Here is a 26909-nt window from a genome sequence, read left to right as displayed (position 1 = left end):
CGGCCGCTTGTATCCGAGATCTCATTCTTTTGGTCACAACCCAAAGCTCGTGACCATAGATGAGGGTGGGAACGTAGATCGATTGGTAAATTGAGAGCTTCGCCTTTTGACTCGGCTCTCTCTTCACCACAGCAGACCTGTACAGTGCCCGCTTCACTGCAGACGCTGCACCTATCCGCCTATCGATCTCACGTTCCATTTTTCCCTCATTCGTGAACAAGACCCCAAGATACTTGAACTCCTCCACTTGGGGTAGGACCTCCTCCCTGACCCGGAGAGGGCACTCTACCCTTTTCCGGCTCAAGACCATGGCCTCGGATTTGGAGGAACTGATCTTCATCCCGGCCGCGTCGCATTTGGCTGCGAACCGCTCCAGCGAAAGCTGTAGATCACGATCTGATGAAGCCAATAAGACCACATCATCTGCAAAAAGCAGAGACGCAATCTTAAGGCCACCAAAACGGATCCACTCAACACCTTGGCTGCGCCTAGAAATTCTGTCCATAAAAGTTATGAACAGAATCGGTGACAAAGGGCAACCTTGGCGGAGTCCAACTCTCACCGGGAACAAGCCCGACTTACTGCCGGCGATGCGGACCAGGCTCTGACACCTGTCAAACAGGGACCTAACAGCCCATATCAAAGGGCCCGGTACCCCATACTCCCAGAGTACCCCCCACAGGGCCACCCACAGGGCCCCCCACAGGGCCCCCCGAGGGACGCGGTCGAACGCCTTCTCCAAGTCCACAAAGCACATGTAGACTGGTTGGGCAAACTCCCACGCACCCTCCAGGACCCTGCTGAGAGTGTAGAGCTGGTCCAGTGTTCCACGGCCAGGACGAAAACCGCACTGCTCCTCCTGAATCCGAGGTTTGACTATCCGATGGACCCTCCTCTCCAGAACCCCCAAATAGACCTTACCAGGGAGGCTTAAGAGCGTGATTCCCCTGTAGTTGGAACACACTCTACGGTCCCCCTTTTTCAATAGGGGGACCACCACCCCGGTCTGCCAATCCAGGGGAACTTCCCCGATGTCCACACAATATTGCAGAGTCGTGTAAGCCAACACAACCCTACAACATCCAGAGCCTTAAGGAACTCTGGGCGAATCTCATCCACCCCTGGGGCCCTGCCACCGAGGAGCTTTTTAACCACCTCGGTGACCTCAGCACCAGAGATTGGAGGGCCCGACCCAGAGTCCCCAGGCTCCGCTTCCTCAGTGGAAGACGTGCCGGTGGGATTGAGGAGGTCTTCAAAGTATTCCGCCCACCGACACACAACATCCCGAGTTGAGGTCAGCAGCACACCGCTCCCACTATAAACAGTGTTGGTGGCGTACCGCTTTCCCCCCTGAGACGCCGGATGGTGGACCAGAATCGTCTCTAAGCTGTGCGGAAGTCGTTCTCCATGACCTCTCCGAACTCCTCCCATGCCCGAGTTTTTGCCTCAGCAACCACCCGAGCCGCATGTCGCTTGGACTGCCGGTACCCATCAGCTGCTTCCGGGGTCCCATAGGCCAAAAAGGCCCGATAGGACTCCTTCTTCAGCCTGACAGCATCCCTCACCGACGGTGTCCACCATCGGGTTCAAGGGTTGCCGCCGCGACAGGCACCGACAACCTTGCGGCCGCAGCTCTGGTAAGCCGCCTCCACAATAGAGGCACGAAACATGGTTCACTCAGACTCAATGTCTCCCACCTCCCTCGGAACATGTTCAAAGTTCTCCTGGAGGTGGGAGTTGAAACTCCGTCTCACAGGAGACTCTGCCAGACGTTCCCAGCAAACCCTCACACTACGTTTGGGTCTGCCAGGTCTGACCGGCATCCTCCCCCACCATCGGAACCAACTCACCACCAGGTAGTGATCAGTTGACAGCTCCGCCCCTCTCTTCACACGAGTGTCCAAGACATGTGGCCGCAGATCAGATGAGACGATGACAAAGTCGATCATCGAACTGCGGCCTAGGGTGTCCTGGTGCCAAGAGCACATATGGACACCCTTATGGAAAAAGGAAAAGGAAAAATATGTTGATTCAAATTTTCACAGTGTCAACAAATCCCAAAAAAGTTGGGACAAGTAGCAATAAGTGGCTGGAAAAAGGAAATTGAGCATATAATGAACAGCTGGAAGACCAATTAACACTAATTAGGTCAACTGACAACATGACTGGGTATAAAAAGAGCTCTTAAGAAGCCAAGATGGTAAGAGGATCACCAATTCCACCATTGTTGCGCAGAAAGATAGTGCAGCAGTACCAGAATGGTGTTACCCAGCGTAAAATAGCAAAGACTTTTAAGTTATCATCATCAACCGTGCATAACATCATCAAAAGATTCAGAGAATCTGGAACAATCGCTGTGCGTAAGGGTCAAGGCCGTAAAACTGTACTGGATGCTCGTGATCTCCGGGGCCTTAAACGTCACTGCACCTCAAACAGGAATGCCACTGTCAAGGAAATAACAGAATGGGCTCAGGAATACTTCCAGAAAGCATTGTCAGTGAACACAATCCACCGTGCCATCCGCCGTTGCCAGCTGAAACTCTACAGTGCAAAGAGGAAGCCATTTTTAAGCAAGCTCCACAAGCTCAGACGTTTGCACTGGGCCAGGGGTCATTTCAAATGGAGTGCGGCGAAATGGAAGACTGTTCTGTGGTCAGATGAGTCACGATATGAAGTTCTTTATGGAACACTGGGACGCAATGTCATCCGGACAAGAGAGGACAAGGATAGCCCAAGTTGTTATCAACGCTCCGTTCAGAAGCCTGCATCACTGATGGTATGGGGTTGCATGAGCTCTTGTTGCATGGGCAGCTTGCATGTCTGGAAAGGCACCATTAATGCAGAGAACTATGTTCAGGTTCTAGAACAACATATGCTCCCATCTAGACGTCATCTCTTTCAGGGAAGACCCTGCATTTTTCAACACGATAATGTTAGACCACATTCTGCAGCAATCACAACATCATGGCTACGTAGGAGAAGGATCCGGGTACTGAAATGGCCAGCCTGCAGTCCAGATCTTTCACCTATAGAGAACATTTGGCACATCATAAAGAGGAAGGTGCGACAAAGAAGGCCCAAGACGATTGAACAGTTAGAGGCCTGTATTAAACATGAATGGGAGAGCATTCCTATTTCTAAACTTGAGAAACTGGTCTCCTCTGTCCCCAGACGTCTGTTGAGTGTTGTAAGAAGAAGGGGGGATGCCACACAGTGGTATAAATGGACTTGTCCCAACTTTTTTGGGATTTTTTGACGCCATGAAATTTGGAAACAACAGATTTTTCCCTTAAAATGATACATTCTCTCAGTTCAAACTTTTGATCTGTGATTTGTGTTCTATTCTGAATAAAATATTAGATGTTGGCACCTCCACATCATTGCATTCAGTTTTTATTCATAACTTGTTTAATGTCCCAACTTTTTTGGAATCCGGTTTGTACAAGGTGTTCTATATAAGATGTCTGACAACAGCTGTGCTGGACACGTCCTGAAAGACTAATAAAGTTGTTTAAGACATTTTCATAAGCCTATGTAATCTGTTGTAGCATAAAATGCATTTACCGGTAATGTCGAGTATAAACTCAAGTTAACTTTATTCAAACAGCACTTTTTAAATGCAAAGGCAACTGAAAGTGCTCAACCTTGGAAAAAAAAAAAAAGCAATTGACGCAGGATGTTTAATAAAACAGTAACTATGAATGTAAACTTATAATAAATGTGAGATCTGTCAAATCAAGCAGAGGAAGTGTTTCATACTGAAACAGGGAGGTGATTCCAGAAAAGCCTTCTCGTTCTAATTTGAGCTTTTGGAACGACTAAGAAACCTGCATGCAGTCCTTTAAAGTCTTTGAAGTAACACTGGAGCGTTAGGTTTGTGTTGCATTAACTGTTGCAGCTAGTTTTACAACACGGTACTGATTGTGACTTAGAAAAAAAGGGAAGCTGTTTAAATGTACTGCATATTTGAATTTAAAAAAAAATGAAAATAACTGCAATCAGACTCAAACAAAATAAATTTGTCTTTGAATGAAATAATTAAAATATATAATTTACAGTGGATGTTGTCATATCAGAAAGCATTCTTCAGTCTGTGGTGCAAATGTCTGAGAGAACAGATATGAACTGTTTGTTCTGGGAGTTTCCTACCAGCACCATAATGGAAGTCATGAGGATCTTTTCTTTGCAACAGGATGCCCGAGGAAACCCTCTTCATTTGTGTTTGGAGGTCTTAGCGTGGACAGGGTGATGTGTTTGTTAACTCATAAGAGTCAGCTTTTATGTTAGTTATTCCAGAGTGGAAGGTCTACATCAAACCCTGGAATTACACCAGATATGTTGGAAACAAATGAGGAGTCCGGCATCACAACCGTGGGATCGTCTGCAGTTTCGTACTCTGAACGAAAAGGGGTGAGCTTTGACACTTTTCCAATAATTGACTTAAATATTTGCATTTGCCTGTTTTGTTTAAAATGATACAGTTTTTAAAAGACGTTTATCCTTCAAACAAAATTCTATTAGTTCATTAGGTTTAAAAAATAGTCATACCTTCTTCATTTTGTTATTGTGTTACATTGCAGTGGTGTAGTCTACGTTTTTGTACTGGGTATACTGTGCTTAGAAACCAAAGTGTACCGGTTAGTACAATGTGATATTCAATTTATTTCGATTTTTAAGCATATTACCATACCATACTACTTTATTTATAAAGCACTTAAAACAGCTACAAGGCCAACCAAAGTGCTGTACAGACAAAACAACAGGTAACACACAAAGCAAAATACAAAATGAGGTAAATCAGAGTATAGACATAAAAACGATGCAGATAATGACGACAAACCAGTGTGGAGCATACAGGATCAAAACACAGATCATATTGAACATTGCATAGTATATATTGAACATTTCAAAATTTCTCTGATGTTTATATTTGAATAAATGTACAACAAACTTTGTACAACAGTTGGATTTCTATTAAAAACATGCTGTAGAATTTATAAAGCAGTAGCAAAACATGTTCAAGTATTAAGTGGTAAGTACAGAAGTATTAATTATACAAAAAACAGGTTGAACCAACTCAGTGTGTCTTATAAAATGTTCCAAATGTGTTGACAATGACATTTAAGTGGGTATACTGGGATTCCCAAGCTTTTCTAATGGGTATACTCCGTATACCCACGTATCACATAGACTACACCACTGGTTGCAACTGATGCTACTAACCTACACTCAGTGCTTCAATATGGCAAAGTGAAAACAGAAATTAAAAAAATTAGCACATTTATCAAAAAGAAAATGCTGAAACCTCACATTACATCAGTATTCATACATTTTACTTTCTACCGAGTTGAAGTCTTTGGGGAAAATTAGAGCCTTGAGTTGTTTTGGGCTTAGTACAACAAAATTTGCTCACCTGGACTGGGGGATTTTCTGCTATGCTTTTTTATATAAATGCTCTCAAGCTCAGCCAGGTTAAGGACTCTCAGTGGGTCATTGTCATGTTGGGAGGTGAACCTTTGACTCACTTTGAGGTCCTGACCACAATGACAAAGGTTTTCACTGAGGATACTTTTGTACTTTGCTTCATTAATCGTTCCCTCAGTCCTGACCGGTCTCCCAGTCCCTGCAGCCACCACCATGCTTCACTGTGGGAATAGTGCTGGGCAGGGATGAGAGGTGCTTAATGTTTAAAATGTCATTAGACCAGAAAATCTTGTTCCACATGGTCTTTGAATTGAGCTTTCAAGTGTTTTGCACTGAAGAGAAACGTCTCCATAAAGTCCAGCAGAGAAAAGTCTGCAGTTAGGGTTGTCCTTCAGGAAAGTAGTCCCATCTCTACACATGATTTATGTACCTCGGTCAAAATCATAATTGGAATTTTTAAAAAATTGTAGCATCAGTGGTGTTAATACTTTCCAATTGTTAGTCTTTCTCAAGTTGCTCGTTTGGACTCCTCTGAAAAAAAGAGAATGTGGTAAAATACTTAGTTAGATTTTTGTCACTCCCACGCACCTTATCAGCTCTAACCCTGCTGCCCTGGAGACACATTCAAACTTGTGGTATGTTTTCTTTTTTAAAGCTCATCAACCTAAAAGGTGGCCTCTGAAAACATCTGGTTTGCATTCCCCATCATGCCTCTCGTCACATCTGGTTCCTTTGTAATAATCAGCTTTACTATTTGTAAGTGATTCCTTCTGACTTTCCCACATTTTTTAAATTATCATTCCTTTACTTAAAGAACCTCTCTCACTTGTAATAAATAATGTTGCCTTTATTTGGCCTTTGTGACCATTTCAAAGGGTTTAGTACACCTCAGCTCTGCAGGAGGCAGGTAGGAGCACAGCTTGGGACCACCCCCAACATTAAGCACATCGTGATTGGAAGATGTTTCACTTACACCACTCTGGTCAACCCAAGCGTAAGGTATTGCACTTTGTACGAACTGTGGCAAGCTGGTTGTGTATTTATTTGATATTCTTGATGTCAAGCAGCATTTTAACCCACTAGTTCACCACTACACTGCAGTATTTGCACATTTACTCACACTAGTTCATCAAACGCAACTATTTCTTATCTCAGACCTCCAAAAATCTAAATGACCCTAACAGATTCTGGAAAACCATCAAATCTCTCTCAGGCAACCCCCAATCATCTGACCTCCCATCACAACTTCTCGTTAACTCTGTTCCTGTGTCAAATAAGCACGAGATCCTGAACTGTCTCAACAAACATTTTGTTGCTTCTGGTTCTTTATTTGACACAGTTACTAACAGAAAATCAGCCACTTCACTTAATAACCAAACTTCTACAAATCAAATCCCTCCTACAAGTCAATCCTCAGTTAATCACAGCTTCTCTTTTTCTCCATTCTCAGTCAGTGAGGTCAATAAACTTTTAATAGATCTTGATCCTAAAAAATCTGCAGGTCCAGATGAACTTCCACCTTATTTCTTAAGGCTGGCCGCTCATATCATCACAGTCCCTGTGACCCACATCTTCAATCTCTCCATAAGACAAAACTCCATCCCAGACACTTGGAAAACAGCCTTTGTTCTTCCTTTGCTGAAGGGAGGTGACCCCACCTCACTGAACAACTATCGACCAATCTCTAAACTCTGTATTTTAGCCAAGGTTCTAGAAAAACTGATAAACTCTCAAATCAAAAATTACCTGGACTCATTTAACATCTTACCTCCACATCAATCTGGTTTCAGGAAACAACACAGCACAACCACTGCTTCACTGAAGGTTCTTAATGACGTTGTTGAAGCACTGGATGCTAAGAATTATTGTGCTGCACTTTTCTTAGACCTGTCTAAAGCTTTTGACACTGTGGATCATAACATCTTGTGTCATAAACTCTCAGAAATCGGTTTCTCAGAACACACCATTGGTTGGTTCTCTAACTATCTTTCAGATAGATTGGCAATGTGTTCAACATAATGGTACTTCCTCCAGTTATTTAACAGTCAACAATGGTGTACCACAAGGCTCAGTCTTAGGACCTACCCTCTTTACAATCTACATAAATAATGTAGGTAAAAACATCCCTAATGCATCCATACATTTCTATGCTGACGACACAGTTGTTTATTGTCGAGCTAAAACTGTTGCTAAGGCTTTCCAGCTTTTGAAATCTGCATTCAACTACATCCAGACTGATTTGTTTCGCCTCAAACTTGTCCTAAATGCCGACAAAACCAAAGGGATGCTTTTTTCAAATAGGAAGTTGGTCCCAGCAGTTCTTCCTCCGATTTTATCCTCAATTGGTGTCCCCATTGAGTTTGTTGATTCCTATAAATATTTGGGTATCTTGGTCGACTCACATCTCTCTTTTAAGCTCCATGTGGAAAACTTGATAAAGAAACTGAAAGTTAAACTGGGTTTCTTTTTCAGAAACAGATCCTGTCTAACCCTGAATGCTAGAAACCGCCTTGTATCTGTGACTTTCCTTCCCTCAATTGGTTATGGTGATATTATTTACATGAACGCTCCTACAAGAACCCTGCAGATGTTGGATGCTGTCTATCATGGTGCACTAAGATTCATAACTGGCTGTGATTATCGTACCCACCACTGCACACTGTAGTCACTGGTTAACTGGACATCATTAACTTCACACAGACTCTCTCACTGGTATATTTTCATCTTTAAATCACTTCTTGGTCTGTTGCCTTCATACATCTCCTCCTACATGTCTCTGCGTTAGTGCAGCTACGGAGTGCGCTCTCAGGACATTATTACCTGCAGTGTTCCCTCAATGAGGACTGAACTAGGCAAAAGGGCCTTCTCCTATTCCGCTCCTGTTTCCTGGAATATCTTACAAAAAGATTTGAAGCGCTCGACCTTGACCTCTCTAAGTGTCTTTAAGAATCTGTTGGACACCTGGCAGGGTCCAATGCTGACATGTTCCTGTTGTCAGTTTTCTACATTTGTCTTGGAATCTAGCTGTTTTTTGTTTTGTTACCTTTTCCTTTTAGCCATCCTATTTGTTAAAAAAAAAAAAAAAACTGTAGCATGTTTTTTTTTTTTTGTGTGTGTAACTGTTTATTGTTGTTGCTGTTGTCCATTGTTGTCATCTTTCTTTGTTGAAATCAGGTCTCTCTTGTAAATGAGTCCTCGAGGCTCAATGGGATTTACCTGTATAAATAAAGGTTGATTGAAACATGTTTACCAGTAGCACTTTTTTGACAGCTAGTGGCACTTTTGACCAACCAGTTAGACCTGAAGTCATACCAGTCCCCTAATAAAACTAGTAGCCTAAAAGTCCCAAATATAGTTGACCTTAAAATACACTTGTAGACCACTGGACCAAACTAGTCAATGTCTGTGTCATACAAGCTAACTAGAATTCTACACCCCATCTGCTAAAACAGTTCTGCTATTGTGCCGCTCGAGGCGGCTGCATGTTGAAGTAGCTCTTTTACTTTCATTCTGAGATTTTGCTTTTGGAAACTTTAATTCCTCTTTTTCTGGATGTAAATCACTTTTTTTGACGATTGTTTCCTCTGGTATCGGATGCCGTGCAGCTGGACTTTTGGACATTTGTTATGATGCGTAACCATGACAACAAGTTGTTTTTATTTTACAACCGGGAGCAGCTGATTAACATCTCAAAAGCTATTATCTCAACTACAACCTCAAATCTCAAATGAGTTGAAAAAGAGGCTCTGTGGATGCATTCCCATCTACCTGCCAGCTGTGCTCGAGTGCCGGACCAATGAGATTCTAAGATCTCCTAAGGAGATCCTGGAACTGGCAAGAAACGTGGCTCCTGACAGCAGAAGGACTGGGATCGTACCCCGGCACCTGCAGCCGACTGTCTGTGGCAAAGAGGAGCTCGGCAGGCTGCTGGAAGGAGTGGCCATCGCTCTGGGAGGAGTTCTGTCCGGTATTGGGTGGTCCTGCAGCCCGGAGGAACCGAGCCGCCAGCTGAGTCTGGGTGGACGGATCAGACAGCATCTGCAGCCAGTTTATTCGTCTCCATTGTGGGACATACTTTTACAAGAGATCCTTCCTGCCTACAGCCATCAGCATCATCTCTTAATGAAACAAGGATAACGAGTTACAACATTTAATTACTCTTTGGGATTAATAAAGTATTTTTTAATTGAATTTGAATTTAATAGAAAGCATCAAAAAACCTTACCTGTTAGATAGTCGACACAAATACATGCCCACTAGTTAACTAGTGATTCTCTAATGTGAACATTTGTTGACCAGTCCGACAAAGAAATTTTACTAAAAGTTGACTAGTAAACTCTAAAATGTTCATTTGACTAGTTAATGTGTTTTATTCTTTCTGGTTAACAAATCAAGTAAAAATATGTTAACTCGTTGACTTGTGTGCCTAAATGTTGACTAGTTAATTGGAAATGCCCACAATTTGACTAGTTTAAGCTTTCTAGGCCTTACTAGTTAACCAGTGCACGTATAATATTAACTAGTTATGAATGAGGTTGACTTAAAAAAAAAATCACTTGTAGATGTAAATCCAATGATTACTTTGAGAGTTTCCTGCATACTGTATATGACCATTGGTTCATGAGATATTTTGCTAACAGCACATACAAACAAGCATGCACAAAGACAAGGGCTCTCAGCAGCTGCAGTTAGATTTGTTCAAGAACATTCAAGTGATAAAGTGAGATGATTGTCAACATTCTGCATCTATAAAATCTCTTAAAAGGAGAAAAATAATTTCCACTTTTCTAAATCCAGATGTTAACTTTATCTCAAACAAAACCTTAAAAAGGTAAGCAAACATCTTTATCATTATATAAAATACTGGCAATCTATTTTGTTTTTTCTGACAATAATCAAGATAATTTTGTTTTAGCTGTTACCAGTTTATTTTCGGCCACACGATGAATACTATCATTTTATTGTCTGATTCCTCCCTGTCCTCTGTCCGTGTAGGTATGACTGCGAGGACATCTGGAGACAGTTTGAGGAAGCAGTTGTCCATCAGTCCTCATGTAACGTGACAGAGGAACATTATCATCAGTTGTTCAATGCAATGCCACAGATGTGGCCATGTGACACGGTGAGCATGGCTTGAATTTTAGCTCCCAGAAAGATCCAAAGAGTTTGATTAATAGCTGCAGCAATATGCTGCTTTTCCTTCTTCTGTTAAGTTCCTCTTCTGGAGTAAAACCAGGAAGCTGATGCATGCCTTCGCAGCCGTTTTTCAACACTTCTGGACACTAGAAGACACGCTGGTTGGATACATGTTCAATGACCTCATCTGGTGTGGTCAGGAGGAAGACTCTGGTAGGTGGGTTGTAGATATTACAAGACTAAGAATTTAAAAAAAAAAAGGAAAAAACATGCTCTTTGTTGAGTATCTTACAAAAAAAAAGAACATAAAAAATTTAATTAAGTGTAAAAATTAGGCGAATTTTTTTAGTCTTCTTAATATTTTATACCGGGCCTTTTTCGTGAAACACTAGATTTTAAAATGTAAAATGTAATGTTTACATTGCCAGCAGTATGGGGTACCATTTGTAAAGTTACACAGTCAAAAATTAACAGCAATATTTTTGGCTTATTTTTAACCTTTTATATGAAAAAAAATAAAGTTTTTTTTTTTTTCAAAGTCATAATTTCACCATCACATTAATAAATGTCATAGTTCCAAACTAAATATTTAATTTAAAAGCTAAATATTTAGTTTACAAACTAAATACTTAACTTGTAAGTTAAATATTCAGTTAGTTAACTAAATTTTTAGGTTTAAATTAAATATTTAATTTCCAAGCTAAATATTTAATTTCTAAGCTAAACATTTGTGGCAAAGGTAAATTATTTGTGCTGTTTGTAAAATGTGGACACCCCACAATATGTTTGTGTTTTTGTATGTTTGGTTTATAAGCAATAGTTTGATCTTTTGTCTGTACTTAAACTTGGAGATGTCCAAAACCTCAAGGTAACACTTGTATGTAGTGGCACTTTTGCACCACCGGAGGGCACTTGTGGTGAGTTGAATGTTTGTGAGTGCAAATAAAGAGAAGAAGAAAAACTAACTTTTTGGGGTGCCATGTGGCAAAGCAATAAAGCCACTTGAAAAATCACTGGATGTCAGAAAGTGCAACAAAATTTAATTCCTAAACTATTTTCCAAGCTAAACATTTAATTTCCAAAATTAATGCGCTAACTAAATATTTAACTTGCAAGTTATGCATTTAGTTTGTAAACTAAATATTTAGCTTGTAAATTAAATATTTAGTTTGGAACTATGACATTTATAAATGTATGAATAATAGGTCTGTTGCGATAAACAATAAACCAATTAATCGCATGATAAATGAAAATTATCGACTTCATTTTCATTTATCAGCAGTGGTGGTGAAAGTACTCAAACACTGTACTTAAGTAAAAGTACAAATAAACAGACAAAAATACTCTAGTAAAAGTAGAAGTACCACATTAACATTTTTACTTAAGTAAAAGTAAATACTTGCTTTTAATATACTTAAAGTAAAAGTACTTGTTGAATGTATTACCTAATGCAATGGTCTACAATATCTTTAAGTCTGCCTACCATATGTATATTTTCTGTAGTACATTAATAATGTTGTTTTAATGAACAATGCTGCAGATAATACATGTTTTTATTGTGTTTACTCTGTGACACAGTTCACACCTGGACCTGTAATTCTGTGCATCAGAATTTCAGTGATGACCGGCAGAGTTAAATGTCATTAAGCAAAATAAGAAAGAGGAATGATTGTACCTTTAAAGTTTTTATTTAACACAAGTCAAAACCAATGTGTCATTTTAACTGCAGAAAACACATTTAAGTAAAAGTTGTCTGACTGAACAAAAGGAGCATTAGACACAACTAACAAAGGAACAGGCTCTGATCATTTCCACTGATATTTCAACTCCAGTTTGTCATCAACTCTAGTTAAATACTGTCTAGTCCACTTTGTAATGGGTCAATATTGAACAATATTTTAACTTCCTAACACCATTTTTAAAACTTGGACCCGAGTGTCGAGACATTTGGAGACATCTCTTGTCTCCTGTCCTAACATCATGAACTGACATTTTAATATTGCAGCAAGAATTTCTTGTTCGAGTTCAGAAAAAGTTGGTTTTCAAAGTTTTCTGAGTCCAGTCTGACTCTTTTGGGAGAGAGAATCTGTCCTGTTGTACTGAGCAGTCTTTCAATAAGACCATGGGTGGTGTGTATCTTCTGGCTGACTCTCTTGTGGTGGAATACATTTTGGGTGTGTTAATGGTGATGCAGGTGCACCCAGCTCAGTGACATATATACTAGAATATAAGTCACTGGCCCAGCTCTTCTTGAAGGCGGGCCTAATGTTACCTGCCCACTTTGCAGTGATTCAATGGACCAGATCCCCTCTCACCATTTGTTACTTTCAAAGTAACAAACAAATCAAAAAGCCGCAACATGAATGTAACTTGTAATGCAACACATTATAGAAATGTAGTGTAGTAGAAAGTACAGAAACTTGATGTAAAATATAGTGGAGTAAAAGTATAAAGTACCCACATTTATCTCTACTTAAGTAAAGTACAGATCCGTGAAAAATGTACTTAAGTACAGTAACGAAGTATTTGTACTTAGTTACATCCCACCACTGTTTATCAGCTAGATCATTTCTTCGTGTCTCTCTTTCTACTGAAGACACTGGATGACAAAAAGCTCAACTCCAGTGCTCTTCACTGAATCCTCCCTTTCTCTTTAAAATCCATTTTAACCGTCCAAAATTGCATTTTTGGATTGTTAAAAGCAGCTAAGCTGTGAAGCTAAGCTACAAGCTAAGCTAACAGGCTGACCTTGGCAAAAAAAAACCTCAGTCTTGTCAAAGCTTCAAAATTCACGGTTGAGACCTGTACCTTCATCTAAAGTTATTTTTCTCAGCAAAAAGTAGCTGAGAACTTGTTTATCGATTTTTTATTAAAAGTTTTGTGTGAAAAATTCTATGCTAAAGAGCTCAAACCACGCCGAGAGTCCGCCATTTTAAGAACAGAAAAACAGGAAGGAGAGCCAGCCCATGTCATGTCAAGGGGCCTCAGTCTTATACTGTCATCCAGTGCTCAATAAAGGTACTACACACAAAAATTAACCAACATTTCTTCTTAAATTTGTCAATAATTACTGATTATTGTCAAATTTCAAGCAATAATATAATTTATCGCAATAATTTTTGAGACAATTAATCGCCCAGCAACATTTGTTATTGTGACAGGCCAAATGAATAACATGGTGAAACTATGACTTTGGGGAAAAAAAATATTTTTTTTCTTATGAAAGGCTAAATAAACCAAAATATTGCTGTTAATTTTTGACTGTGTATCTTTACAAACGGCACCCTATACAGCAGAGTTAGCAACTAAGTCAGAGCTCTAATCTAATATCTGGGCTCTATATGTGCATATATATTTGATTTGATCAAAAATTATAATACATGTTTATTTGATGCAGACTTTGATTTCAACTCCTGTCCAGAATGGTCCACATGTAGAACTCATCCAGTGTTTTCTTTGTGGAAGCAGGCCTCAAAAACGGTGAGTTTGATTTCCCAAGTCATCACTTCCAGAACGTTCTGTTCTTTTCCCTAACACACTTTTTTTAACACATTAGTTGCTGCAGAAAGCACTTACTGAATTTTCTTCACTCTTGCTTCAGTTTGCAGAAATGGCCTGTGGTAACGTCACTGTGTTACTGAACGGGTCAATAGTCAACGCGTTCAGCAGAAAAAGGTGAGAAACATCGTAGTGCTGTCAGATTTTACTGACAACTAACGTGTTTTATGCGTTTTATTTTCTACAGCATGTTTGGAAGTGTTGAACTGGATGGCCTGAACCCTCAAAGAGTCAACTATGTCAACATTAAAGTGATGTCCAACCTGCAGGGGCCACACATGTGAGGACAAAAACAAATGTTTTGGCTTATTTTTATAAGTAGTCCATCCATCCTTCCATCGTTGCATCTATCCATCCATCCATCCTTCCATCCATCCATCCATCCATCCATCCATCCATCCATCCATCCATGACCTTTACCCGCTTCTTCCTTTTTGGGTCAAGAGGATCACTCTTGTCCATATCCAGCCATCTCTGTGCGAGAGGCGGGGGACACCCAGCACAGGTCTCCAGTCTATCACAGGGACACATAGAGACAAAAAAGACAACCATTCACTCGCTCACTCACTCACACCTAGGGACAATTTAGAGTTACCAATCAGCCGGGATTTGATCTAGCGACCTGCTCGCTGAGAGGCGGCAGCTCTACCAACTGTGCTACCGTGCTGCCCCGTTATAAGTTGTCCTTCCTAAATATATTTATATACTGTATTTATATCAATTAATATATTTTCATTGTTTATTAAGTTGTAATAATTGACTAACATATCGTGGTCAATTAGAATTTTTTAAGTGGGGTGCTATGGAAACATCATGCACAATTAGTATCTTACCTGTTTTAGATAGCTCTTTAAGCAGCTTCAGTTTGGAGAAATAGGGTTTAAAGCCTAGTTTATACTGGCTATTCTAAACATCACAAAAAACTGACTACACACTACTAATCGTGTGTGTATGTAGGTGTGTATTTGTATTTTGACATGCGCTGCACAAGTTAAACATTGTAAACTGGAAAAGCAGCAAAGATGCATCTACAGAGAAGTTTGTTCACATAAAACTAGACCAAAGCCAAAAATGAACAATGACTGCAGATATTACAGGTCTTTCTCAAAAAGTTAGCATATTGTGATAAAGGTCATTATTTTCCATAATGTAATGATAAAAATGAAACTTTCATATATTTCATATTCATTACACACCAACTGAAATATTTCAGGTCTTTAATTGTTTTAATACTGATGATTATGGCATACAGCTCATGAAAACCCAAAATGCCTGTCCCAAAAAATTAGCATATCATGAAAAGATTCTCTAAACAAGCTATTAACCTAACCACAGACTTCCCACTGAGGTGCCTTGATACAGCACTCTGGGAACAGCCCATTCGTTCAGCAATTTCTTTCTGTGTCTTACTCTCTTGCTTGAGGGTGTCAATGATGGCCTTCTGGACAGCAGTCAGGTCGGCAGTCTTACCCATGATTGTGGTTTTGAGTAATGAACAAGGCTGGGAGTTTTTAAAAGCCTCAGGAATCTTTTGCAGGTGTTTAGAGTTACGTCGTTGATTCAGATGGGAAGGGAAAAGTGTGGCAGAAAACGTTGCACAGCGAGAAGAGGTGACTGGACCCTGAGGAGGATTGTGGAGAGGGGCCGATTCCAGACCTTGGGGGACCTGAGGAAGCAGTGGACTGAGTCTGGATAGAAACATCCAGAGCCACCGTGCACAGGCGTGTGCAGGAAATGGGCTACAGGTGCCGCATTCCCCAGGTCAAGCCACTTTTGAACAAGAGACTGCGGCAGAAGCGCCTGACCTGGGCTACAGAGAAGCAGCACTGGACTGTTGCTCAGTGGTCCAAAGTACTTTTTTCGGATGAAAGCAAATTTTGCATGTCATTCAGAAATCAAGGTGCCAGAGTCTGGAGGAAGACTGGGGAGAAGGAAATGCCAAAGTGCCAGAAGTCCAGTGTGAAGCACCCACAGTCAGTGATGGTCTGGGGTGCCATGTCAGCTGCTGGTGTTGGTCCACTGTGTTTTATCAAGGGCAGGGTCAATGCAGCTAGCTATCAGGAGATTTTGGAGCACTTTATGCTTCCATCTGCTGAAAAGCTTTATGGAGATGAAGATTTCATTCTTCAGCACGACCTGGCACCTGCTCACAGTGCCAAAACCACTGGCAAATGGTTTACTGACCATGGTATTACTGTGCTCAATTGGCCTGCCAACTCTCCTGACCTGAACCCCATAGAGAACCTGTGGGATATTGTGAAGAGAAAGTTGAGAGACGCAAGACCCAACACTCTGGATGAGCTTAAGGCCGCTATCGAAGCATCCTGGGCCTCCATAACACCTCAGCAGTGCCACAGGCTGATTGCCTCCATGCCACGCCGCATTGAAGCAGACATTCATGCAAAAGGATTCACGGCCAAGTATTGAGTGCATAACTGAACATGATTATTTGAAGGTTGGCGTTTTTTTGTATTAAAAACACTTGTCTTTCATTGGTGGGATGAAATATGCTAATTTTTTGGGACAGGCATTTTGGGTTTTCATGAGCTGTATGCCATAATCATCAGTATTAAAACAATTAAAGACCTGAAATATTTCAGTTGGTGTGCAATGAATCTGAAATATATGAAAGTTTCATTTTTATCATTACATTATGGAAAATAATGACCTTTATCACAATATGCTAATTTTTTGAGAAGGACCTGTACATCAAAACACACTTAGATCAGAATGAAAATATGATGAAAACTCCTGAGTGCAGCTGTTCTTGTGAGGTGAATAACTTTTCACACTCATTTAGGGACAAGTTCACAACTGACCTAGCATCTGTTTTTGATCTGTGGGAGGAAACTGGAGAAAACCCACGAGTGCGCCATAAGAATGTACAAACACCCGGAAAGACTTCAAGGTCAAAAGACAACCCTGCAACCTTCTATCTGAGTGAAGACAACTATAACCACTGTCGCACTGTGCCGCCAGTCACAATTATCCATACGTTAAACTTCATAACCCATCATCACTCCCTTATTGAACCATCAGTTACAAATTACAAATTCCTGATCAAATAATAATATCCGTGAAGAAAACGTAATTACATTGTGACGTTTTTGTCCTTTTCTACAGAGAATCCTGTAATCAAGGATCAATTTTAGATCTGATCCAAATCCTTCAGTCCAGAGGTTTCCGTTGGACCTGTACAGACAATGACCCGTAAGTGACAGTAAAAAAAAAAAATTCTCACATTGCAAAATTTTGTGGCATTTCATTAAAGAAAAATTTTTGACCGTTGCACCACAATAATGGAGTTAGATTGAATTCAGACTTACATTAATCAGGAGAATGTAAGGATGTAACAGAATGTTCATTTTTGAGATGAGTGTTTTTCTGAACTGAAATAGAACAGGGAATGCAATTAATCTTTAATATTTTGGTGCAAAATATCAAAGTGAGTAGAAGTTACACTGTGCATAAGAAAATAGTAGTTTTTTTGTTTCCCTGGCAGTACAGAGTGACTGATCCTGACAAGCTGGGAGAGCAATTTTACCGCCATTGAACCTGATAGTGGATACAATTATCTGTGGTGGCCAATGGTGGCCTTGGCCACCACAGATAATTCAACCCACCGACCACCCCAGTCATTTGAGTAAATTATAATTTTAAGCAATCTAAAATCTAGAAAAAATAGTTTCCTCAGATGATAAGGGTAGCTGGTATACATATATGAATACGGTGGTGGCCATCTTGGATTTTAACGTGGAAAGTCGGTACCTCGCTTGGTTTTTAAGTTATCCCGATCACAGCATGGATGCTAACAAGGGTGGATGGTATTTCTAATTCGCCATTGGCCCTCAGTGATGGGGGACAAAAGAAGCCCGGCTTCTAATTCTAACATTGAGGAGCAGCCTAATGTACTTCAAAGTTTTGACACTCATGTGATACTTATGGACAAACCAGCTATTTAACAAAGTATAGAAGTAAAAATTAATGGCTGTTATTTTACAACCTCAACTCACTCTGAACGTAAAAATAACTAGATGTAATACTATACAACTATCTTACTGACAGATGATTTCATAGCTTTAAAGTAATATTTTAGATGAGAGCACCTACTTTAATAAAACTCCTTTGTTTTCAGGGTTTTAAGGATCCTTCAGTGCATCCAGGACCTGACACAGCCCTCCTGCCAGATACCTGCAAACAGCCTGATGCAACAAGAGAGTCCCACATCCAACTGAACCCCCTTCAAATACCACGTCACTCTGATATTTAAGAATTAAGTCTCCGCTAAAGTCTTCTTGATGTGTAAAACAAGGTTAATAAGTATAATAATGGAACAAGGATTATAAAGTAAACAGCCCATGGCTCATCAGTGTAGGAGTTATTTTTTTTAAAGGAATACATTTTAGGCAAACTTTTTTACAGTATGTTGTGTTTTAAATAATTATTATTTTTTATTAATATCTCTATCTCGTGGTGTATGTTTACTCTCTTTTTAAATTCAAACACCAGGTTTTAACATGCCCCTACAAACACATGGTGTATGTACTGTGTAACACTTGAATGCTTTTTGTCGCTCCACAATGCGATGCTTTTATCCAGCCAGGATCACGTGTTGTCACACCTACGTTGTGGTTCCAAGTGAACTACAAAAGTGACTCTAATCAGGACTTTTCTTTATGGATTAGTGTAAATACAGTAGGACGACTGTAGCAAAGTTGACAAACCCGTTTAACGGGAGTTGCTATCAGTTTGGTTTTGCTCTCAGAAATTCCTTGACGTGCTGACTGCTAATGGCTCCACAATTTGTCAATTCCTCAAGATATTTTTAAAATACTAATGTAATTACTATAACTTTGCTGCATTCACCAGCTGACACAGTTACTTCCTGTCCTTGAGAAGAAAACAAAATGAACAGGAACTTAAAACATGTTCAAACTACCATGCACCGTATAGTGAATTCTGCTGAATGTCCTTCATATACTGTAGATGTACTGCACATACTATACAATACATACTGATTTTACAGAATAAGGAAACAAACATGTAGCTGTGAGTATTGGCTTCACTTCTCTGGCTTCCTGTTAATTGCTGGATTTATTATGTTTGTTTGTTTTTTCTTAAAGCTCCTATTGATCTAGCCTTGTCCCACCAAAGATAGGACTTTTAAGTGTCCACTCCTGATACTCATGGGCCACTATCCTGCAGGTTTTAGAAGTTTATCTAACCCAACACACCAGATTTGAATCAATAAGGGATTAGTAGACTTCTGCTGAACATAAAGAGGTAATTCAACCACTGGCTCAGGTGTTTTGGAGCAGGGAAACAAGTAAAACGTGCAGGATATTGGCCCTTGAGGACCTGGATTGAACACCTGATGTAGATAAAATAAATAACCAACCAAATGGTCCAAGAGCTAAACACAAATCTATGAGATTGTGATTTTGGAAGTTGGTGTGCTTGTCCAAAATATTTTAAACATCTATAGGAACATCTGAGGGCGACACAGTGGCTCAGTTGGTAGAGCTGCCACCTCTCAGCGAGAAGGCCGCCGGATAAAATCCTGGCTGGGAGGCCATACTGGGTGTAGTTTGCATGTTCTCTCCGTGCGTGCATGGGTTTTCTCTGAGTACTCCAGTTTCCTCCCACAGACCAAAAACATGCATGTTAGGCTGATTGGTAACTCTAAATTGTCCCTAGATGTGAGTGAGAGAGTGAATGGATGTTTGTCTCGTTTGTCTCTATGTGTCCCTGTGATGGAGACCTGTCCAGGGTGTCCCCTGCCTCTCGCACAGTGATAGCTGGATATGGGCACCAGTGACCCCCGTGAGCTGAAAAGGAAGAAGCGGGTAAAGATAATGGATGGATGGACGAACATCTGAAAACTTGGAAAACATATTTTTTGGATTAAACATTTAGCTAAACTGTTTCATCATTTTTTTATTTGTTTTAATTTCTAATTTCAGGCTATGTACTTGCTTTCAACATTTTTATGGACCGTTATTTAATTACTTTTAGTGTTGTTGTAATTGTTCCATAAACATGCATCTTAGACTCCATTCAGGCCCAGGCTTCCCTTGCAAAAAAAGGTCTGTTATCTCAATGGTTCTTGCCTGGTTAAATAAAGGTTAATAAAATAATTTTGCTTTTGGCCCTTGTTTGTTCACAAAAACTGCTTTAAAATGCTTTATGAAAACATATATTATTGATAAACAACTGTGCTTCAGTTGGTCCGTACATGCAAAAACTAAATCTTAACAGGTTGATGGAGAATAATTTTATTTTTGTTTTTACCTTTCTTCTTTCTGTTTCGTGTAATTTTTAGAAAGTGTCAAAAAATATTTTGTGTTACAACAATTTACAAAATGTCCCTGTCGAGTTTTTAATGAGAAATGTTTAAGTATTTTCTTCTTCTTCTTTCGGCTTTTCCCTATTCAGGGGGTCGCCACAGCGAATCATCCTTCTCCAGCTCACTCTGTCCTCTGCGTCCTTTCTCCTCAATCCAACTACCTCCATGTCTTCTCCAACTGCATCCAGATATATCCTCTGTCTTTTTCCTGGCAGCTGCATTTCTAACATCCTTCTAACAATATACCCACTGACCCTCCTCTGGACATGTCCAAACCAGCTCAGTCTGACCTCTCTAACTTTATCTCCCAGTTGTTCAACCTGTGCTGTACCACTGATGATCTTATTCTTAATCTTATCCATCCTTGTCACTCCTAAGGAGAACCTCAACATCTTCAGCTCTGATACTTCCAGTTATTACTCCTGTCTTTTTGTCTGTGTGACTATCTCCACACCATAGAACATAGCTGGTCTCACCACTGTCTTGTAAACTTTTCCTTTGACCTTTGCTGACAACCTTTTGTTGCAAATCACTCTTGAAACTTTCTTCCATCCACTCCATCCTGCCTGGACTTTCTTTTTAACCTCTTTCCCACACTCCCCATTTTCCTGGACAGTGGACCCCAAGTACTTGAAGTTCTGCACCTTTCTGTTCCACCAGCCTCCCTCTCATTCACACACATGTACTCTGTCTTACTACGGCTGACTTTCATTACTCTTGTTTCAAGTGCATACCTCCACCTCTCCAAGTTATCTTCCACCTGTTCCCTGTTCTCACCACAGATCACAATGTCATCTGCAAACATCATAGTCCATGGGGATTCCTGCCTGACCTCATCTGTTAGTCGGTCCATCACCAAAGCAAACAAGAAGGGGCTCAGAGCTGATCCTTGTAATCTCACCTCCACCTTGAAGCTATCTGTCACTCCGACTGCACATCTCATCACTGTCCTGATGTTCTCATACATGTCCTGTACCAGTCTAACATACTTCTCTGCCACTCCAGATTTCCTCATGCAAAACCACACTTCCTCCCTTGGCACCCTGTCATATGGTTTTTCTAAATCCACGAGACAAAATGGAATTTTTTTCTGACCATCTCCATACTTTTCCATCAGCATTCTCAAAGTAAAGATGACATCTGTGGTCCTCTTTGGTTCCACAACTCTCTCCCAGATCTTCATTGTGTGACGCATCAACTTAATTCCCCTGTAGTTGTGTAGATGAACAGATGCTCTGATATATTCATCAATTAACGCGGATTCCTCATTTTTCTGAACTGAATAAAACGTGCATTGAATTTAATGAAATGCAAACGTGAGACGTCATTTATATTTGACCCATCAAAATGAATGCGGTCATTTATTTACAGAATCAAAGTTTAACATCAAACATTTACATTAATTTGGCAAATTATGAAAATAACAACATAATCAATCAATCAGGAAAAATCATACGGCCATGATTTTTCTGTTGCTTCACCACAGACATTTATGAAAACTGTACATTTATGATCTTTTACCCACACGGATGGGGATGAGCACTTTACACAGACATTTCTAAATTATCTGGAAGAATTTCTACTTGAGAGAAAAGTTTAAAGATGGGAAAGAAGTTAAAGGGAGTAAAGATGGTATGTGAGGGGAAGTGTTCACCAGAACCGACACTCTCCATCAGAACCCAGCTCACCTCGGTACGCTTGGTAGGAAACTTGACTCATTACCTTTCTGAGATTAATCAGCAGATATGGAGTTCCGTTAACGCTACCTGTCCAGCGTCTCCTTAGGATGGCTGTAGCTCGTCAGAAGTAGTGGCGAGTGGAAAGTGTTATATTCCCATGACTCGGAAGAGCTCTGTTGTCATGTCAGGATCTTCCCGTCTCCCAGAACTGGGCTTCTCCGCACAGAACTGAACAGAACTGAACTCAACCGAACCGAGTGGAACCCTCACAGAACTCCAGCAGAACTGAGTAGTTTTCAGATCTGAGTAGACCAGGAAATACCGACATTTTAAAGAGCCCTTTTCCCGGTTCATACGGGAGTCTCCCATTGGCCAGAACCGACCAGACGGGGTGTGTTTTGTGACGTAAAAGGTTAGAATGCAGCAAGAATTGTTATGGAAAGATCAGAAATGTTCTCACAGACAGAGAGAGTTTTGTTTTGGCGCGTTTCAGAAACAGGTGCCAAAACCTCTATATTTACGTCTGAGAGGATTCTAAAAACATGACAGTTCGTTCCAACAACTTGTTTTGCGTTTGACTCCAACCTTGGACCAACTTACACTTGCTCATTCAAAGACAGAAAATCAGAAAATGCATAATTATCTGTAACAGACCTCAACATGAATTCTAACTTTGCATGAGAATTTAAAAATCATTACACAGTTAATAAAATTGATTAGTTCACTGCAACATCTAAAATGGTTTGAACTAAGACACTTTGATTATCAACATTTGTAAAATAGTAATGATAATAAAAAAGAGAGTGTTCTTTTCACTTGAATCTTCAAGAAAGAAAGTCTCAGGATGGGTGAACCTGTATTTCTGGATTCAAATCAATAAAATGACAGTTTCTGTCCCACAAGGTTCTTAAGGTCAAGGGTTTTGACCTTAGGCTTAGTCGTGACACCAGATTAAGTTCACTACAGTCCCCCCTTTGGAAATCATCACCTGTCCATGGGGATGAATTCCAACTATGAACTTACGTCTTCGATTGTCCTTGAAGCTTGAAGTAATCCAGCAAAGAAACAAGAGTCAAGAGTAATCCAGCAAGGAAAACAAAAGTCAAAAGTAATCCAGCAAGGAAAACAAAAGTCAAGGTAATTCCACAATCGTCTCGATAATTCCATTGTAGCAATGCTTTAACCCCTTGAAAACAGAGTCTGTAATCCACTGGAAAAAGTCATATAATCCACAATGGTAAATCCACAACGATTGGAAGTGTTGATTAATCAGCATACAGAGGGGTACCCTTGGATTGAACTGAAGATGCGGCCACTGGATGAAGAGCGGAGACCAACGTCAGGATTGCAGGTCGCCTCCAGCGAAGGTCGTCTCCAGCGACGTCCAGCCTGTGCCGTTCTGGTTCAATGTGTCATGCAATTATGTGGTTTAAGGTGGGCTTATGAAAGGGATTTTACATAAGGCCTTAAACTATATGCACCTGGTGTGTAAGCTATTATGGTTGGGAACAGCTACAACTACCAGTTAAGGGGTGGAGCATGCTGAAAAGGGGTAACTACAGGGGTTTATACCTATAGAAAAGGGTTCCAAACTATTTTTCCATTTCTAACCTGGCTTAAGTTAGCTTTACATGGCAAAATATAGTTTGGATCAAATGTCTGTTGTCTTTTAGACGAACGACTTGAGATTGGGTGTTTGGTTTCCCCATAAATGTTTTGGAAGTCTATGGCGAGACTTATCAAAAATAATTAGCTATCCCCCCGAATAGAATTGTTCGAGTAGGTTCGGCTTAAGCGATGTGAGATCAATGTAGATTATGGTACTTAAGGTAACAATAATATACATTGACTCCGCAAGGATTGCAATTTAGCGAATGAACTGCATGTTGGCATGGTTAAAGTCCTCTTAGTCTCTAACTTAACTTACACACAAGATTCATTCTTACCTCAGAAACAACCAAAATCAATTCAACAACGTTCCAACACCGACAAGAGTAGTGACTAAGCACCTAGAAACATCGTTTCACTGCTTCTCCTCACCCTGGTTGTCAGTTTCAGTCACGCTGTCCCGTTTTATCAAGGGTAGGTCCTGTGAGTTTAAACTATGGTTAAGTTTATTATCCATTAGTTATCTTCTGCTTGGATGACCCTTATTCCCACGAGGTCAGATTTTGTGAGATCTTTGTCTCCTGAGGAGTTATTGCACGCCTTGTGTAGTTTAACCTGGTTTCGATGTACCCATTTAACAGTTGGCTCTTTTTGGCCTTTACTGATTTTTATCTGATAGACAACTGGAGACACTTTGTCGATTAGCAGATGGGGTCCAGTCCATCTAGGCATCAGCTTACGGGCGAGAGTTCCGGTCCCGGACTCTCTTCTCCCAGTTTTGGGGGCAAACGTGTAGTACCAGACCCTGTCTCCCACTTGGAGTTCCTCGTGAGAGGCCTTTTGGTCGTAGTACGCTTTGCGTCCTTTAGCTGATTTTTCCAGGTTTTTCTGTGCGAAAGCAAAAGTGTTCTTAAGGTGTCTTTCCAAGTCTTTCATGTATTGTTGTGTAGTGTAGGCTGTTGCCATGGCAGCATCGCCTGGTTGGTACAACAGGTGCAGAGGGAGAGTCATTTGTCGACCCGTCATCATCTCGAAAGGAGAGATGCCAGTCGACGTGTGTGGAGTGGCCCTTATGGCCATGAGGACCAGAGGGAGTTTCACGTCCCAGTCCTTGTGGTTTGCGGCTACGTATTTTTTCAAAATACTCACCACAGTCCTGTTTGCTCTCTCAACCTGGCCTGAAGCCTGTGGGTGGTAGCCAATATGGAAGTTGGCTTTGACGCCTAGCGTCTTCCACAGTTCCTTCATTACTTCACCTGTGAAGTGTGTACCTTGGTCTGAGTTCACCCTAAGGGGAAGTCCAAACCTTGAAAATACATGATTCATTAATAACATAGCAGTGGTTTGTGCTGTGTCATTAGGGGCTGGTAGACATTCTACCCATTTGGTAAACGCGCAGGTTACCGTGAGAAAATATTTATTTCCTCTAGAGGTCTTAGTGAGTGGTCCGACCCAGTCAATCTGGAGGTCCGACCATGGAAATGCAATGCCTCTACTATGCAGTGGTGCTCTGTGAAGTGGTCTGGATGGTTGAAACTGGCCACAGATCAGGCACCCTTTTATGTAGTCTTTGACATCCTTTTTCATTCCAGGCCAATAAGCAATCTGTTTTAATGCTTTCAGCGTGGCATTGTCACCCTTATGTCCTGCGGACGGAAGGTCATGTGCATGGACTAACATCACCCCCCTGTGGTCATGGGGGACCACGAACACAGGTGAGGACGTCCGTCCATGAGCAAAAGTTAGGATGCCTTTAAGTAGTTTTAGCTGTTTGCGCAGCTGAAAGAGGACTTTAAGGTCTGGATTGGAATCCAGCTCGCTTTTCGATGGAGTGTATTTGTCTGGGTCAGTCAGATACAGCATCATCGAGTTAATTGCAGGATCCAACTTCTGAAGTTGGATGATGTCTGGGTCAGTCAGCATTGGGCGCACAGAAACTGTGTTATCAGCAGGTTTAGCTGCAGCTTGTGCACGTGTGACTGCCATTACCTCAGTTGTAGCTTGTGACGACTGAGTGTTGAGTAGCCAGGAGGGGTCAAAGGACCACGTGGGTCCGTCAACGGCTCCTTCCTTGGCTAGGGAGTCTGCAAGGTCATTGTAGTACTTGTCATCGCCTGGGACTCTGGAGTGTCCTGGAACTTTCTTCCAGAAGATCTGTAGATCATGTGATGTCACCAAGTGATCACATGTCATGAAAAGCTCTTTGTGTTTTACCACCTTTTTGTTGCTTGTGAGAAAACCGTTCTGTTTCCACAGAGCGAGATGACACAAGAAACTAAGTCGAGCATAGTTAGAGTCAGTGCAGATGACTAGCGTCTGGATGGAGCGTTCCACTGCCATCTGTAGGCCTATTAGGATTGCAGCTATCTCAGCGTACTGAGAAGACTGAGAGCCCACTTTATAGCCAAATGTGACCTGTTCCAAGTCTTGGAGGAGAACTCCTCCAACACCTGCTTTGCAGATTTTCTCGTGGTGGAATGAGCATCCATCCACGTACAATGTCGCCATATCTTTACAGATATTGCCCTCAAAGAAGTGGTGATTTGGGTCCTCAGCAGCTGAGGGTTTGCTCACAAACGGCTGTTGGGTGGCTGGTACATCCTGTGTACATTCTTGGCAGATTGCCAAATCAGTGCCCAAGTGTGACTTCTTGTTTTGACCGTAGCGGATGTCTAGGTTAAAACTTTGAAGTGCCATAAGCCATGTGGCTACCCGTGAGTTTGTCACCACACCATCTCTGATGCGTTGGCTGTTCAGAAACGTTACTGGCTGGTGTTGTGTCTCAACAATGATCCCCGTACGGGCCACCAATATGTAGATGAACAGATGCTCTGATATATTCATCAATTAACGCGGATTCCTCATTTTTCTGAACTGAATAAAACGTGCATTGAATTTAATGAAATGCAAACGTGAGACGTCATTTATATTTGACCCATCAAAATGAATGCGGTCATTTATTTACAGAATCAAAGTTTAACATCAAACATTTACATTAATTTGGCAAATTATGAAAACAACAACATAATCAATCAATCAGGAAAAATCATACGGCCATGATTTTTCCGTTGCTTCACCACAGACATTTATGAAAACTGTACAATTATGATATTTTACCCACACGGATGGGGATGAGCACTTTACACAGACATTTCTAA

General features: G+C 40.8%; 2 protein-coding genes across 2 annotated transcripts in view; one reads left to right on the top strand and one right to left on the bottom strand.

Annotated features, from left to right (window-relative positions):
- Positions 1-26909, bottom strand: part of impa2 (inositol monophosphatase 2) — a 79698-nt gene that overhangs the window by 19561 nt on the left and 33228 nt on the right. The window lies entirely within an intron of this gene.
- On the top strand, positions 6132-18374 carry LOC119426679 (ADP-ribosyl cyclase/cyclic ADP-ribose hydrolase 1). Its single transcript, XM_037694258.1, has 9 exons — positions 6132-6180; positions 6300-6423; positions 10420-10546; positions 10638-10773; positions 13958-14040; positions 14162-14235; positions 14306-14398; positions 17242-17328; positions 18254-18374. Exons 1-9 carry the CDS (start codon positions 6132-6134, stop codon positions 18351-18353), a joined length of 873 nt encoding a protein of 290 aa, XP_037550186.1. The 3' UTR covers positions 18354-18374.

Source organism: Nematolebias whitei, chromosome 20 (genome assembly GCF_014905685.2).
Source record: "Nematolebias whitei isolate Nwh7 chromosome 20, NemWhi1, whole genome shotgun sequence".
Lineage (NCBI taxonomy): Eukaryota > Metazoa > Chordata > Actinopteri > Cyprinodontiformes > Rivulidae > Nematolebias > Nematolebias whitei.
Note: the sequence above shows the minus strand (reverse complement) of the source record. Positions and strands in the feature narration are given on the sequence as shown.